The sequence below is a fragment of the Peromyscus maniculatus genome, chromosome 17, assembly GCF_049852395.1.
Source record: "Peromyscus maniculatus bairdii isolate BWxNUB_F1_BW_parent chromosome 17, HU_Pman_BW_mat_3.1, whole genome shotgun sequence".
NCBI lineage: Eukaryota > Metazoa > Chordata > Mammalia > Rodentia > Cricetidae > Peromyscus > Peromyscus maniculatus.
Window position 1 is genome coordinate 50,578,456 of NC_134868.1, and position 15,680 is coordinate 50,594,135.

Sequence of the window (15,680 nt, forward strand, 5' to 3'; positions counted from 1 at the left end):
GGCTGTCCTGGCTCATTTTATATCAACTTGACAGAAGCTAGAGTCATCTGAAAGGGAACGTCAATTTTAAAAAATGCCTCCATAAAGTCAGCTGTAGGGAAGACTATAGTGCATTTTCTTAATTAGTGATGAGGGAAGGCCCAGTCCATGGTGGGTGGTGCCATCCCTGGGTTGCTGGTCCTGGGTTCTACAAGGAAGCAGGCTGAGCAAGCCAATACACAGCCCCCCTCCGTGGCCTCTGCACCAGCTCCTGCCCTGTTTAAGTTCCTGCCCTGACTTACCTCAGTGATGGAATGTGCTGAAATAAACCTCCACCCCCACCCACCCCATGTCACTTTCGGTCATGGTATTTTATCACAGCAACAGAAACCCCAACTAAGACACTGTATTACTGTCTTTATTAGACAAATATGATACAGTCTTTTCTGAAATAAAGGCAACATTAAAGGAAGGAAAGTCTTTTTGAAGGACAGTGGTATGACTTCAGTATCAACTCAAACTGGCTTTTAACATGCACTGAATTCTGGCTGGGAATGCTGCTCATGAAAGAGCATTTAACCTAGCACATGCAAGGCCCAGGGTTCTAACTCCAGTACACTGAACTCTCTTTCTGAGTCAGCAACTCTTCCAGTGACCTCTACAACTGTAAAATTTATACACTTAATAACCATCTGTATACAAGCTGGGCAGTGGTGATGCACACCTTTAATCCCAGCACTCAGGAAGTAGAGGCAGTCGGACCTCTGTGAGTTCGAGGCCAGTTTGGTCTACAGAGCGAGTTCCAGGACAGCTAGGGTTGTTACACAGAGAAACCCTGTCTTGAAAAACCAACCAACCAACCAACCAACCAACCAACCAACCAACCAACCAACCAACCAACCAACCGAAAATCATCTGTATATATACAAATGTTTTTTATTCTAATAAGCAATGGTCTAGAAATCATAACTCAATGATTTCACATCAGGGCACAAGGAAGAACAGAAATGACCCAATTTTCACACTATAATCACAGCTTGTGAAAGCAAGATCTTACATGTGTGCAACCTGACTTTTCAGGAGTGCCTCCTACATTCTAAGACATATGGCTCATGTCTTAGAATTCGAGTAACAGGGCAGATCTCAGACAGGTTGAGCTGGTTGAGAAGCCTCCTGGAAGGAGGGAACTGTTAAGCCGCAAGGCATTTAGTGAAGTTAACACTCAATTAGAAACGTACTATGTACGTTCAATGAAGTAGGACAGTGATGATTCAAAGGAATTGCTACATAACTGTTACCCATATGGGTCAGGCTCAAGAGGATTGGCAGTTTTCCTTGGGAGCCTGAGTATGAGTATTTATGAATGACTGATGAGTGTGTGCAAAGACTAGCAACTGCTGCTTCCTCCTCCTGATGTTTAAGGCCCGGGATTTCACCTGCAGAGATGAGACTAGAGACTGGCTAACTCCTCCCGTTCTAGGAAACATGCTGAGGTTTGTGGTATGGCCCATACAGAGGATTGCTGTTCGGCCACAAAAAAGAATATGCTATTGGCTTGTGTTCTCCACGGACTGACCTCAGGATGGTGATGTTGAGTAACAGGAACAAGGCAAAATAACAAGTCAAACTCATGATCCCATTTATAGAAAATTCTATAAATGTAGACGCTTGAATAGTGACAGACAGAAGATCAATAGTTGGTGAGAAGCAGGGTGAGGAGGGGAAGGCTGGTCATGAGGCAGAGAATAGGGTGGTAGGAGAAAAATCTTTGGGGCAAGCACAATATGGTTTCACAGATGTATGTATGACTAGTTCAAAAGAACAAATTTCATACTTTAAACTGCAGCTTGTTGAATATCAATTATGTCTCACAAACTGTCAGAAAAAACCGGGGGAAAGGTATATACCAAACAGACAATTCTTTGAGGAGTTATGCCAACAGGCATATCACGTGGAACCTGCAGTCTGGGGGCCACAAGTGAGCTAGGACAGCCATGAATTGTTCCTGTTACTCAACATTGTTGTCCTGAGGTCAGTTCATGGAGATCTTGGGTCGGTGGCGTGTTCTTTTTTGTTGCTGAGTAACGGTCCATTGCATGTGCCATACCACAGTTTGACCATTTACCTGTAAATTACAGATTAAAACCATAAACTTAATGAAAAAAAAAAAAAAACCATGCTGAGGTTCTGGGCTGTGGTGGGAGTGGTTAGAGCACTCCACCTAGTCCAGGGTCACTGTGCATGTCATCTGTGTATGTGTGTCCTTCCTTCCTTCATCCTCCACCCTAGCCAGGGTCCTGGAACACAAGCCACATAGGATGTGGCAACTGACCATATTTAAACTTAAAGAAGCTCAGTATTTTCTTGTGGCCTCAAAGCAAAAGTTAAAATAACAAGACAAAATATAATTAATTATATGAGGCAGACAGTAACTTTTACAGACTTTAAAATAGAGCTATAGATACAGGAAAAAGGTTTTTCTAGGGCAGGTGGGATGGTGCAAGATATGGTCTGATTTAGGCTATTATGGGTGAGTGGAAGTCTGTTTTTCGAATTTAAGATGGTCTTATAATAAAAAACCCAGAGCCAGATATCAGGGTGAAAGCTGAAAGATCAGAGAAGCAGAACAGCCAGCCACTAGTTCTTACCTCTATGATATCCTCAGCCTAAAGAGAGTTCCTATTTCCTCATTATCTGCCCTGCCATATCAATTCCTGGAATTAAAGGTGGGTGTGCTTCCCAAGCAAAGGCATGAGATCTCAAGTGCTGGGATTAAAGGTGTGTGCCGCCACTGCCTGACCTCTATGTCTAATCTAGTGGCTGGCTCTGTCCTCTGACCCTCAGGCAAGTTTATTAGGGTACACAATATATCACCACAGAAGTCAGTATGGAAAGAAAGTCTAGACAGACCAAGGCACATGCCAGAAACAGGGACTTCTTCATGCATGGTCCCACCTCCTCCACGTACTGACATTTTCTGTCACTTGGGACTGGGCTGTCTTTATCGGGCTCTGCTACAAAGCCCCCAGAGCCCAGCATCAAAACAGTGGGCTCCAGAGATTAACTAAGAGCACTGGCAACAGTCCATAGTATTTGGGGGTCAATGACACCTCACTTGCCAACAGCTCCAAACAAGGAAACCCATTCTTGGCACTGGGATTTTCATCTGTTGCCCTGTGGTGTTTGCCACACACTTAAATCATAGAACATGGGGAAATAAAGCAGCAACTTGGAAGCTTCCTCCCTACTTCCAAAACACTGGATGGTTCTATGCACGCTACCTGAGGAGAAAAGGAATCACAAGTCTTACCCAGCTGTGAACCCTGGGAACTGTAACAATTTTTGGCCTGGCAAGACATGTCCACTCTTACAATAGGGGCACAAACGTCATGGGAGTAACCAACCACTTTCTGATTAACTTTAAGGCCTTCTGTACAAGTTGAAATCCATACCTGGTACTGTTATCAGGGCTGAGAACGTATACTTTGACAAATCATAGACCTGGGGACAGCCTACTGCTATAATTCTAAGTGGGCATAGTATTAAACTGCCTCCAAATGACTTATTATACCCATAGACTAGTGCATCTCTCAACCCTCATCAGAGAAGCTTCTTTTTTTTTTTTTTTTTTTTTTTTTTTTGGTTTTTCGAGACAAGGTTTCTCTGTGTAGCTTTGCGCCTCTCCTAGAGCTCACTTGGTAGCCCAGGCTGGCCTCGAACTCACAGAGATCCGCCTGCCTCTGCCTCCCGAGTGCTGGGATTAAAGGCGTGCGCCACCAACGCCCGGCGAGAAGCTTCTTTTTTAAGTAGATGACAATTAACAGAGACCTACAACTGGCCAAGGTGTAGAGAATAAGAGACTGGAATTCTCAGCCCTGAACATGACATCTATATCATATCATCTCTTCCCAAGACTGTGGGATCACAGCAGAAAGGGGCTGGATGATTTTAAGAGCCCAAGGCAGTGGATGACTATTGGGAATCTGGATATAGCAGGGCAGTTGCACACATGAATTCGCATCAGTTGAGTCTTGATGCACAAGACCTGCATAAGCTCAAGCCATACCAAACCTCACTGGGGAGATGAGATTTGGGCATGAAGTCCCACCCCTGGCTAAGAAGCTGTTGGCAATCTATAGTTGCTGGGAGGAGAGAGTCGGTTTTCTTTAAGGGCACGGTCCCTTATGGACTAATCGCTCTTCAGTACAGGCCACATATCCAGGAGTATATGGGGAGCAGAAACTGTACTTTATGGGTTTTAAAAAGAAATGACAAAAATATGAGTGGGCAGGGAAGGAGGGGAGGGGATAGATCTGGGAGTAGAAGTGTGTGATTATGATCAAAATATATTGAATGAAAGTCTCATCGAACTTATAAAAATAAGAAAAGAAACTACAAACAATTCAGAAGGGTCCTTAAACCAGGCGTGATGGTGCACACCTGCATTCTCTACCTTCAGGGAAAGCTGCTTCTACCACTGCTTTCACGAGACCCCACCTTCTTCTCAGAGTTTCTTACGTAAAAAGTCCTTTTAACTAAACCGAATGAGAGTTTAAGGTAGTGATGCCTAGTTATCAACAAATAGATAGATAGATAGATAGATAGATAGATAGATAGATAGATAGATAGATAGATAGATATAGATATAGATATAGATATAGATATAGATAGATATAGATGTAGGTAATTTATTCAGTAAATATTTGTTAAATGCTTACTCTATGCCAAACCTTGTTCCAGACTCTGGGGAATATATCCATGAACATGTCAGAAAAGTCTGTCTCTATTAAGATTGCATTCTAGATCTATCTTAAAAGGATTGGCAACAAACTTACATAAATTCAACTATACCTATTGGCAAAAAGGGCAATACACACATTTCAACAGTGTGAGTATTATTAAAGTCCACAGTTGGCATGTACATCATCACATACTGTGTTTACTGTGTGTATAATAAATTCATACCTATATGTTATTCCCCAGGGACTCACAATGTAAGACCATAGAAGGAACTCTATCAGCAATTTAAGAGACTTTTCAAGAGTCATTTTGAGCATACTTTATTTTGACCTTAGGCAAAGTTTTTAAAACCTAGCCACCTAACAAGTTGTGACTCCACTGTACTAAAATGAAGATGCAGAGATTGTTGGGCAAAAGATAACCTTTTTAAATATTTGTGTGTGAAACCACACATTCTGGCCAGCTTAGTAACCAGGAACATATGGTAACACATCCAAGGGAATGCACACAGTTGGTCCACAGTGAGATCTGAATCAAGAGTTTTTAAAAAGCTTATAAGTTATTTCCCATTTTTAAGATAACAAAATTATAAAACCTCAAAGACAACTCATAAGCAATGCTTAATAATTACAAAATAGAAAAATTCTCATACCGGCTTAGTGTGACTAAACATTTATCATGTTCATGTATTTTACAGATAATTGTGAAAAGAACACCAAGGTAAGAAAATTAGTTTAAAGTTTCATAATAATTTGACACTATACAATAACACCAATCATCTAACCCTGGAAACAATCTTTGATTATATAATGTAAATTATTTTTCTTTACAGTGACTAAACTATTCCATTTTAAATTTACAAAGATATTCATTTTCCTAAGAGCAAAGTGAGAGAACAAAAATTATACAGTGAGGAGCACCAAAGCAGAACATTTTTGCACCTAGGGCTTGATTGGTTTGTATTTAAACACAGCCTGTACCTAAAGGACCAAAACAACACATTTGGCAAGAAAAACGGTCAAAAAGATAAAACAAGGTCTGGAAACAGTTATTTAAAAAAATCATTTTTTGTCAATGTGTCTTTTTCTAAGTATATTTATGTCACTTTTATTCACCTTTCATTCACATTCTACAACTCAGATTGCTCCACTTTTTGTTAATCTGCAGTCACACTGAATGAACAAGTGTATTATGTGTTTGTTGTGATGAATCCAAACCATTAGAGCGAGATTCAGCAACCTCTGTAACCTAACAACCTTACAACCAGTCTAAGTGGTAGAACAGATTATCAATGACCTGTTGGTTTAAAGACCTTAGTCAGATAAGGTGTGTGTGTGTGTGTGTGTGTGTGTGTGTGTGTGTGTGTGTAAGTCCACCAGAACCATGTGACAGACTATGTGCAGCCGAGAGAGGTAAGACATTCTAATAAACTGGCACAATGGTCCAACCAATCCCTAGAAGATTGGGATAGCCAACACTGAAGTAACCATAAAGTAAACCTGAGATAAACAATGAGGTGCTTAGTGGAGATTTCACCACAACTGAAATAAGTGACAGATTTGAAAGACAACACTAAAGGAGGCTGCCTTGGCCACAGTATTCTCCCGATACTGGAGGACAGAGGTAACGGACAGCCACTTCCCAGGAAGGGATCAGGGGTGGGGTTCCCTGGTTTGCAGCTGGGGGACACTGGCAATTTCTCCACAGGGCATCTGCAGTGGCCTCCACCTCATCCAGAGAGGATCCTCAAGCTCCTGTGAGCCTAGGCACCCCTCCCTGTAGCTCCAGGGCCCCTCCCACTTCCAGCTAAGCCTCTAAATGGGCTCCCTGAGTCTGAGGTAATGCCAACGTGCTATACATATGAAGTCAGGCAACCCACTTAAAAACTCCAGCCATCTTCAGGTGACAAAGCCAGCTTTTGCTATCAACATACTTTCCTCTCAGGTGCTTCTTCCATACAACTTACAGCATGTAGGGCAAGGGGAGATGGCTGGACGATGATGAGAACATTTCTAGTTGAGTGTTAGGACTCCCAACTGTGAGAGGAGAAAGGAGATCTGCCAACTTTTCTACTTCCTATTTCACATCCTTGGCTTCCAAGTAAAGAGCAATTAAGGTCCTATGCAGTTAATGCCCTTCCAGAACTATCCAACTCTCAGACTTGTAATCACAACTCTGAGTGTGTCTACATAGCTCTTTAATTCAGTGTCAAAATCCACGTTTCTTAAACAAAATGATACTGCTGCAGTCTTTAAAAATGCCAGTCATGAAATTATCACTTAAAAATGAAAAAGAACCTAACTGAGGAGTAAATGCATAATAGTTTCTCACTCCCTCTTTCCCCTGTTATTTGGGTGGGAGGTCTGAAATCTGAGGCCTCTGCATTCTAGGCAAATGCTCTCTGAGTAAGTTAGACCCTAGCCCTCTCCTTTTTCAAAGGTGTTTTATCTGATCTGGTAGAGACACACCTACGTTTGCTTCCAAAGACCCCAAGGAAGAGCCTGGTACAGCACTCTACAGTTTGACCTTTTATTCCAGTGCTGGTGGTTCTTAAACCACAGTGTAGCTGTTACTTCCTTCATGAATGCCCAAGATGGGCACGTCAGATGCAGAGAAAAACATTTACAATTCGGTGAAGTTTAGTCATAGAAAAACGATTATCTGATTGACCCAAACATGCAAGTTTACTTCTTCCCCCGAGGACCTAAATTCAAGGATCAAATTAAAATCCACCATGTTTCAAGTTAAATTCCAAGAGCTTACACAACTATAGCATGACTTTAAATGCATATGCACACTCGTTTTTTTCTCTATTTTCCTATACGTACACTCTACATACAGTTCTGAGGCCATAATTTTAGGGAAAGATTAAGAGCTTTATATTATACTGTGAAGTTCTAACAAACTCTTGGTTTATTTGTGTTCATTTGTCAGCTCAATGTCATATGACCTTGGCATAATGCCAAGTGTATTGACAAAAGGTATTTCAGGTACAAAATTCTTAGTTCTGTGTCATAAATAAATTTGGGTAAAACCGCAAGCCTTCCACGGAGTCATCTCGGCAAAGATGGCCCATCTTCTCTGCGAGAAGCAGCCTGGGAATAAAGAAGAAAAATCCCACAATGATCTGTTCATCCAGAAAGATCTCACACACCACGGTGAGGAGGCAGGGGCTTACATACCTTTCTTTAGCCAGAAGGACAGACATCCCCACCAGTTTGGCAAACTCTTCCGATGTTAAGGATCCTCTTTCTGAAACCTTGTGACAGCACACACAGCAGTAAACAAACAAGAGAAACAAAGCACCAACAACCACGATTATTTTAGTACACTCGGAGGAACACGTAGTCAGTACACGAAGGGAATGTTTTACTGGGTTTTTTACTAAAGTCCAAACAGTCACTATAACTAGATATTTTCTATTTTTAGATTTATCTTTATGTGCATGAAGGTTTTGCCTGCAGAGATGCACACCACATTTGTGCCTGATGCCCACAGAGATCAAGAGGAGGTGGGGATCTCCTAGAACTGGAGTTACGGATGGTTGTGAATTCCATGAAGGTTCTGGGAACTGATCCCAGTTCCTCTACAAGAACAAGTGTTATCAGCCGCTGAGTCCAGTCCTGCAGACCTAAATCTTAACTGCTCAATTCTGCAAAAGTTGACAGGCTCAGAACAGGCAGAGCAGAGGCTACATACCAACATGTTGTAAGAAGGCACTGTATGAAAGCCTGGACAAAGCTAGTAGGTGTTCTGAAAAAGCAGCATAGCAAACTCTGTGTGTTACACGCTTTGGTGAGGGGCCCATAGTTATAAGCGGGTACAGTAAAGGATGGACTTGAAAACCTGCTCCCAATGCTGAGTTTCAACAGGAAAGCGAACACCTCATTAAGATGTTAAGGGAGACAAAACTTCAAAAACTTCTACTATGGATGCTGATTGTCTATCACAAAGCATTAAGCCTATGACTGACTTTTTAGCAAAAGTAAGTTCAACAGTGAATCCTGCTTCTCAAGTTGCTACGCAGCTGGGTCTTTGTGGCAAGCTCTAAGAAAAGAAGGGAACGGGATTCACATACTGTCTCCAGGGCTGAGGCCACCATTTCCTCTTCTTTGTGGGTTTGAAGCTCAATAACCATGACACCACTGTCAAAAACCCGAAGCCTGAAAAACACAGATGTGAGAACAGCGTGGATATATCTAGGATGTTCAACTACAAGGGAGAAGCAAGCCACATTCTACTTTACTTAATGGCCAGGCCTGAGGACAATCACACAACGCTTAAGCCATAATGACTATGTGTAACCATGATAGAATTAAAGAACTCAAAGATTAACAGACAATAAAACTATGAACCACAATCTACATGATATAGCTTTTCTGGTTCGGGGTGCTTTTAGCCTGAGGAGAAGGAGAATGCATCAGAATTGAACATGTGCACTGAAGGTTCAGAGGTGAGTTCTTCTGCGTTTCCTCTCTGAATTCACAGAGTGTGAAGTGATGCACACCGGGACACACCCTTCCCTGAGAGGACGAAGTACAGAGCGCAGAAGATGCATGCAGCACCAGGTAAACTCAGGTCGCATACAGCAGAACCTCAAGAGGGTATCATTCTGGTTTGCCACGCACAGTGGTAGGCTTGGGTGGACTTTCAGATCTCCTCTGTGCAGAATCACGGTCACAGTTGGCAAACTTCCCGTGGAGATTCCTTTACCTGATAGGTAGTTTCAGAGCTTCCAGCATCTTGCACGCATTCACTAAATCTTCTGGTGAGAGCAACTAATGAGGAAAAGAAATCCAGTTTATGCTGCAAAGCAATAGAATGGTACTATATAATTGTAATAACCACTAAGACAGAGTAAGAAGTCAACGACCCATGACCCAGCTATTCCACTCTTGAGCATATATACCCAGAGATCTCCACACCCTACACAGAGAGTTTTGCGTCCCGTCATTTATTGCTGCTTTATTCACTGGAGCAAAGAACTGGAAAACGAAAATTTGGGGTGTGTGTGTGTGTGTGTGTGCGTGTGTGTATGGACTATTCTTACTCAGCTCTAAAGAAAAATAAAGTCCAAATCGCAGGGAATGCATAGACTTAGAATGTGTAATATTAATTGAAATTCTCTCTCACATGTGGAAGCTAGCCAATAATGTGCGGATGTGTGTATGTGTAAAGAAATATACATGTGGGTACAGTACCTAGTGGGGAAAACAGAACAAAACACTAAATACGAGGGATGAAGAAGAACTGAACGTAGGTGAAGCACACAAGTTATGAAAGAGGAGAAAAAACTATTTTTCTAGTTATTATTCTGTCACGAAAGGTTTGGTTTTGGTGGTGGTTAAGCATATAAAATACATTTGATTCTGAAAGTGTAAAGTTTAATGTGAAGCCTCATAGCTTCCATTTTGAATGCCAATTCTAACTATAAAGAAGTTTGTTGAGCTGTACAGACTTTGTGTCTGGTTAATTTTGGTATGTGACATTTTTATTTCCAAGGTTTTTTTTTTTTTTTTAAATAATCAAATTTAAAACACTTTTTCTAAAGTAGAAAACAAGGCTCTTCATCAAGTACTGTGGGTCACTCAATTCCAAGGATAAAAGAAGAAACAGGGACAGCAAAGACGGCATCGGCAGTCCTGCCCAGCCGAGATGCAATGCAGGCCACGGGCATGACTTCACAATTCCTAGTGCCCACATCAAAGGTGAAACAGAAAAGGAGCTGAGTAGAAGTCTTGCCTAGCATGTGTGAGGCCCTGGGTTCAAGCTCCAGCACTGTATTAAATAATACAACAAAAACTTTTTTCCAGATATCGACATGGATACTGACCTTTGTTTTATTTTCTACTTGTTTTATCCATTCACAGCTGTTACATGTAGCTACTGGTGGATAGTGTAGCCTTAATAAACCTGCACCGTGGCAGACACAAGCATAGCTTTGAGCCACATGGGATGGCTCCGGAGCTAGCAAAGCCTAAGCACAAGGCTTGGCAAACCACCGTCTCTAGGTGACATCAATCAAATTACTTCATCTGCACCTGAAGTTCCTCATCCCCAGGTTATCTTCAAGGTGAGGACGGTCAAAGCAGGAGCGACAGAGAAGAGAGCTGACAGTTGGTGTGTGCCTCACGGACCATCGTGTACTTGATGACAGAATGGTGGCTGCACTCACAGGTCTCGGGTGAGTCACAGGAAGTGACTGCTTACACGAGTCTGCGCTGGACTGCCGGGGCACCAATAGCACCAGCAAAGAGTCTCAGAGGCCCAGGTACTAGGTGTGACTGGGCAAAGGGACCTAGCGAGCGGCTCCTACTGATACCCAGGCAGAGGAGTACGGTGGCTTTACCTCTGCACTATCGACAAGGAAATCTGAGGCCAGCTGAGCTCGTGCCAGAGATAAACACCGCAGAGAAAAGGCTCCCATTCATTACAGATCTTAGCGCTGACAGGCATCGCTCACTCAAACCTTCACTCCGAAGGTGACACCACCGAGTTCCAAGGCACTGAAGTGCATCACTCAGGGTCACTCGGCAGTCGCTGACGAAACCAGGAACAGCGCCCCGGGACAATCCTTTTTCTCTCACCACATTGCTTCTGAAAACAGCTCGGATGGCCACAGCCTTCCTCAACGTGTACTCACAGAGGGGGAGTTCTATTTGAGCTAAAAGGTCATGGAAACAGGCCGTTCTTACCTCCATTCCCCGAGCTCGGTTCACTAAACAGTACACCTCCGTGAGGGACATTATTCCCCCACGCTCCTGTTAAAATGGGAGAGGAAAACAAGTATTTAGCCCTCTTAACAGAAATCATGATCTGGGTGAAATCACAAATTCTATTTTTTTTCCCAAAAAAACTGTATTTATACACAAGAGAGTCTACTCACATACTCTGCAGTATCTCAAATTCTATATATGGACTTTAATACCATTCAGATGAGAAGAGGGGGACTATACCATGTTTCAAACACTGCACTTAGTCTCTTGACTGCAGACATGTGACGCAGACTAGGAAAGACCTGAGAAGCCAGGGGCCACATGTGACTCAGCCACACTGGCAGCCTGTGTCTCCACAGTGCAGGCTTCAGCAAGCATCACCTTGGTTGATTCAGGAAGGCCGGGATGAGGCAAAACCAATAAGAGGGACCAGAGCCTCTGCCCAACCCTCAGCCTTGGTAAACTGTGGACATCAGTCGGGGTCAGACTCAGGTAGCTGTTGCCACAAAGGAGCCTGGAGTCATCAGCATCACAGGCCAGCACAAGGAGGCCATGGCAGAGTTTTGGAGAACTGCTCTGATTCTTTAGCAGGAGAGCTGAGAAGAAGGCTAAGGGTATCAGGGGCCATGTGCCCTGGTGGCTAGAAGCCTTTCAGAGGAAGGCTCATTAAATGCTAACAAATTTTTATGTTTATTTAAAGTGTTAACTAACTTCAGTTAGTAAAGGAAGTATAGAATTAAGTGATGCCGTAATTTTGCAAGCTCTAATGAAACATTAACATTACATAGGTAATGACCGTCAATGGCTGCTAACTAGCTAGCTAGCTACGTATATGTGTGTATACATTTATAAATACAGACACTACATACCTACTAACAGAAATGTACACCATCCCCTATAAAACATTTTTGTCATAAAAACTGCTATCTATAATAGTTTACAGAGAACGTACAGAATGACAAGCATGTTAATGCTACATAGTCAGTCAAGCTGTAGGATAAACTACCAGTTTATCCCAAAAGAAGTTGGAACTAAAATAAAAAATAAATTTGGGGCTGGGGCTGCAGCTTAGGCAAATAAAATATTTACCTAGGACATACAAGGCTCTGTGATGACCATCAGCACAAAAACTAAAACCAAACCAAAAGAACCACCATAAAAGAAAGGAAGGAAGGAAGGAAGGAAGGAAGGAAGGAAGGAAGGAAGGAAGGAAGGAAGGAAGGAAGGAAGGAAGGAAGGAAGGAAGGAAGGAAGGAAGGAAGGAAGTTAGAGAAATAGTGAACCAATTGTAGCGTATCTGGATGTGAGCAGGCAAACTGTAAGAGCGAATGTGAACACCGACCAGACATGTGACATTAAGGATTTCTAGTGTTTTAGTTGAAGAAGTGATACTGCAGCTGTGTTTAAAGTAGTCGTCTATCATTATAGGTATTAGAATATTTACATAGAAGATGATCTGGACTAAGTGGAGGGTGATTTACTGATGAAGCTAGATGATGGGCACACGGGAATCTGCTGTGGTACTTATTTTGGCAGGTATTTACAACCGACCATAAAGAGTGCTGTGGCAGAGTCAACTACAGAACTATTAGCAGGAACTAGGAAGACTCGAGACAGGGCCAGGCACGATGCTGCACGCCTGTAATACCAACACTCAGGAAGCAGAGGCAGCTCTCTCAAGGCCAGCCTGCTCTACACAGTGAGCTCCAGGACAGCCAGGGCTATGTGGAAAGAGCCTGACTAAAAACAAAACAAAACAAAACAACAACAACAAAAAAAAACAAAACAAAGCAAACAAACAGAAAAACTAGGTATAGCCAGATATGATGGTTCATATCTATAATCCCAGCCCTCAGAGAGGCAGAAGTAAGTGAGTTCAAGGCCAGCCTGGGCTACAAAAGGAGATAATGTCTCAAAAACAAACAAAAAGATAGACTAGAGAGAAACATATTTATACAGAGAAAGATCTTTTGAAAACAGGAAAACCCATTAAACAGACTTAAAAAGTATCAACATTTGAAATGGAAATTAAAAGCAATTTTGAAGATTACAGTCAAAAGCTAATTAATAAGTATACTAAGCCAATTTAATATTCCTGGAAGAAAAAAAAATGTCATTTAATGTTAACCACACAATGAAAACAGTTAGGCTCTTGAGATTTTTGATGACATGGAAATAATTTAGCAGTTTTGAGAGTATACTGGAGTTTGGATCTACCTACCTCTAACGGCACCTGCAATATTCCAGCCAGTTGTTTGGCGAGCTGCATGTGGTACTGTGTGCCTGAGCCGTAGGTTTCCCTGGTAACTGGGTTGGCTATTCCCATACTCAGCAAGTAGGACTTAAACCTGATGGTCTGCAAGAGAGGGTGGGAAATGCATCAGTGGACTGTAAAATTAGTTTTTCCTTACAATATTGGAAATTCTTTATCATAAACTTAACGTAGTACAATTTCTCTACATAACCATGTCTTGTACCGTGTTTCTTGCGTGCTGTGAACTTCAAGGCAGTGAACTTCTTACTTGTTCCTTGAAGAAACCTAGTTTTTCTCCTTCCTTCTACCCCAGTCTCAAACTATTTATTTTCCAAGTTTTATGTGAGAGAAAGGTAATAATTATGCTCTTTTTAATGCTAACCAAATACTAAAACTAAAAACTTACAAAGAAAAAACAGGTATGACCAGATGATAGCCAAACTTAATACAGTAGCCATCAAACACAGATATGTATGGGACAGTGTTGGAGCCCACTAGCTTTCCTAGTGACTGTACCCAGCAGAACTGTTTAAGAGGTTGACTGGACCACAGGCCTGGGTACCAGGTGACCGTAACTAGCAAGGGGGGGGTGTCTTTTGCTCCACCCCTTGGCATTGTCATAAATAGACCTTTGGAATAAAGTTCTGGGCCAGTGGATAAGGATCCAGGCCCACCCGAGTCTATCCTGTGTTTTCTCTGTTTCTCTCTCTTCTCTATTTCTAACTAAGTCTCTTATCCCTTATTCCTCAAGAGTATGGGGTAAATAAGTGTGGGGGCTGGTCCACCACAGAACAGCCACTCTTTAGACATTTCAATAGCTTTCTTTTCTACACCCTAAGAAAGAACACTGAAATAATCTTGAATCCTTGTAGAACTAGCGAAAAAGAATAGGATCTAGTTTCTCCTTAGTATTTTCACATGCAAGAAACAAAAACATTGCACTGTCGCAGGGCCAGTGAGAGCCCAGCGGGCAACTGTGCTTGCCACCCGAACCCTGAATTCAATGCCCAGGACCTACATGGTAGAAGGAGAGACTCAATTCTTGCAAGTTGTCCTCTGGTCACCAAGTGCATGCTGCAGCACAGCTCCCCCCAATAAAGAACTAAGTGTGGACTGGAGAGATGGCTCAGCAGTCAAGAGCACTGGGTGCTCTTCCAGAGGACCTGGGTTCAATTCCCAGCACACACATGGCAGTGCACCGCTATCTGTAACTCCAAGACCTGACACCCTCCCATAGACATACATGCAGGTCAAACACCATTGCACATAAAAATTACAAAAAAAAAAAAGAGTTTGAAAAGAAAAAAAGAAGGTTTGGAAGGCAGAAACTGTAAGAAGCTACAGGCGTAGCTCAGTTGGAGGGACAGAGAACTGGTTGACTGCAAGAACATCACTGCATTCTATCTGACATCTACCACTTCGAAGACAAACTATCGTCCTCACCTCATCTTCTGTGACGTCACCTTGTTTCTCTTTAATCTTATTAGCAATTGATTTTGATAACTCCACCATTTCTTTAGCCTGAGAAAGAAAGAACAAAGACTCTCCTAAGAAAATAGAATTTCAAGACCATCATAACTGAGTCTGAGTGGAGCACGTGACACATACCTTGATCATTAGCTTGCTAAGGTCTTCAAAGGCCTGAAATGAGAAACGAAGTTTGCATTGCAATCTTTTTAAAGAATGGAAATGTTTTAAAGCAATGATACAAATTTAAATTTTTCTTATAGTGATTTATTTTTAATAGTATAAACAACACATCTACTTATTTTAAAAGTCTACTTTAAGAAACTGTAAACTTCCTCATACCACAACCAAACTTCTCATATATTATTATTTACTGTTCTTGGATACATACAAGAAAATCTTGATCTGAGGTGTGGCTTAATGATAGAATGCTTTTCTGGCATTGGTGAAGTCCTGTGTTGTGCCATTGCTAACACACACACACACACACACACACACACACACACACACACTCTAAAAAAAAG

General features: G+C 42.0%; 1 protein-coding gene across 3 annotated transcripts in view; it reads right to left on the reverse strand.

Moving 5' to 3' along the window:
* Positions 1 to 5,023: 5,023 nt before the first annotated feature.
* Positions 5,024 to 15,680, reverse strand: part of Vps36 (vacuolar protein sorting 36 homolog) — a 28,339-nt gene continuing 17,682 nt past the window's right edge. For 2 of the 3 annotated variants that reach the window (XM_076553650.1, XM_076553652.1), the window contains exons 7-14: positions 15,298 to 15,330; positions 15,133 to 15,210; positions 13,657 to 13,791; positions 11,415 to 11,480; positions 9,433 to 9,497; positions 8,798 to 8,882; positions 7,902 to 7,978; positions 5,024 to 7,814 (exon numbers count right to left, since the gene is read on the reverse strand). In XM_076553650.1, the coding sequence (XP_076409765.1) occupies positions 7,721 to 7,814; positions 7,902 to 7,978; positions 8,798 to 8,882; positions 9,433 to 9,497; positions 11,415 to 11,480; positions 13,657 to 13,791; positions 15,133 to 15,210; positions 15,298 to 15,330 (633 nt within the window). In that variant the 3' untranslated portion in view covers positions 5,024 to 7,720. The remainder of the gene's footprint in view (positions 7,815 to 7,901; positions 7,979 to 8,797; positions 8,883 to 9,432; positions 9,498 to 11,414; positions 11,481 to 13,656; positions 13,792 to 15,132; positions 15,211 to 15,297; positions 15,331 to 15,680) is intronic. The other variant, XM_076553651.1, reaches the window with a different exon arrangement.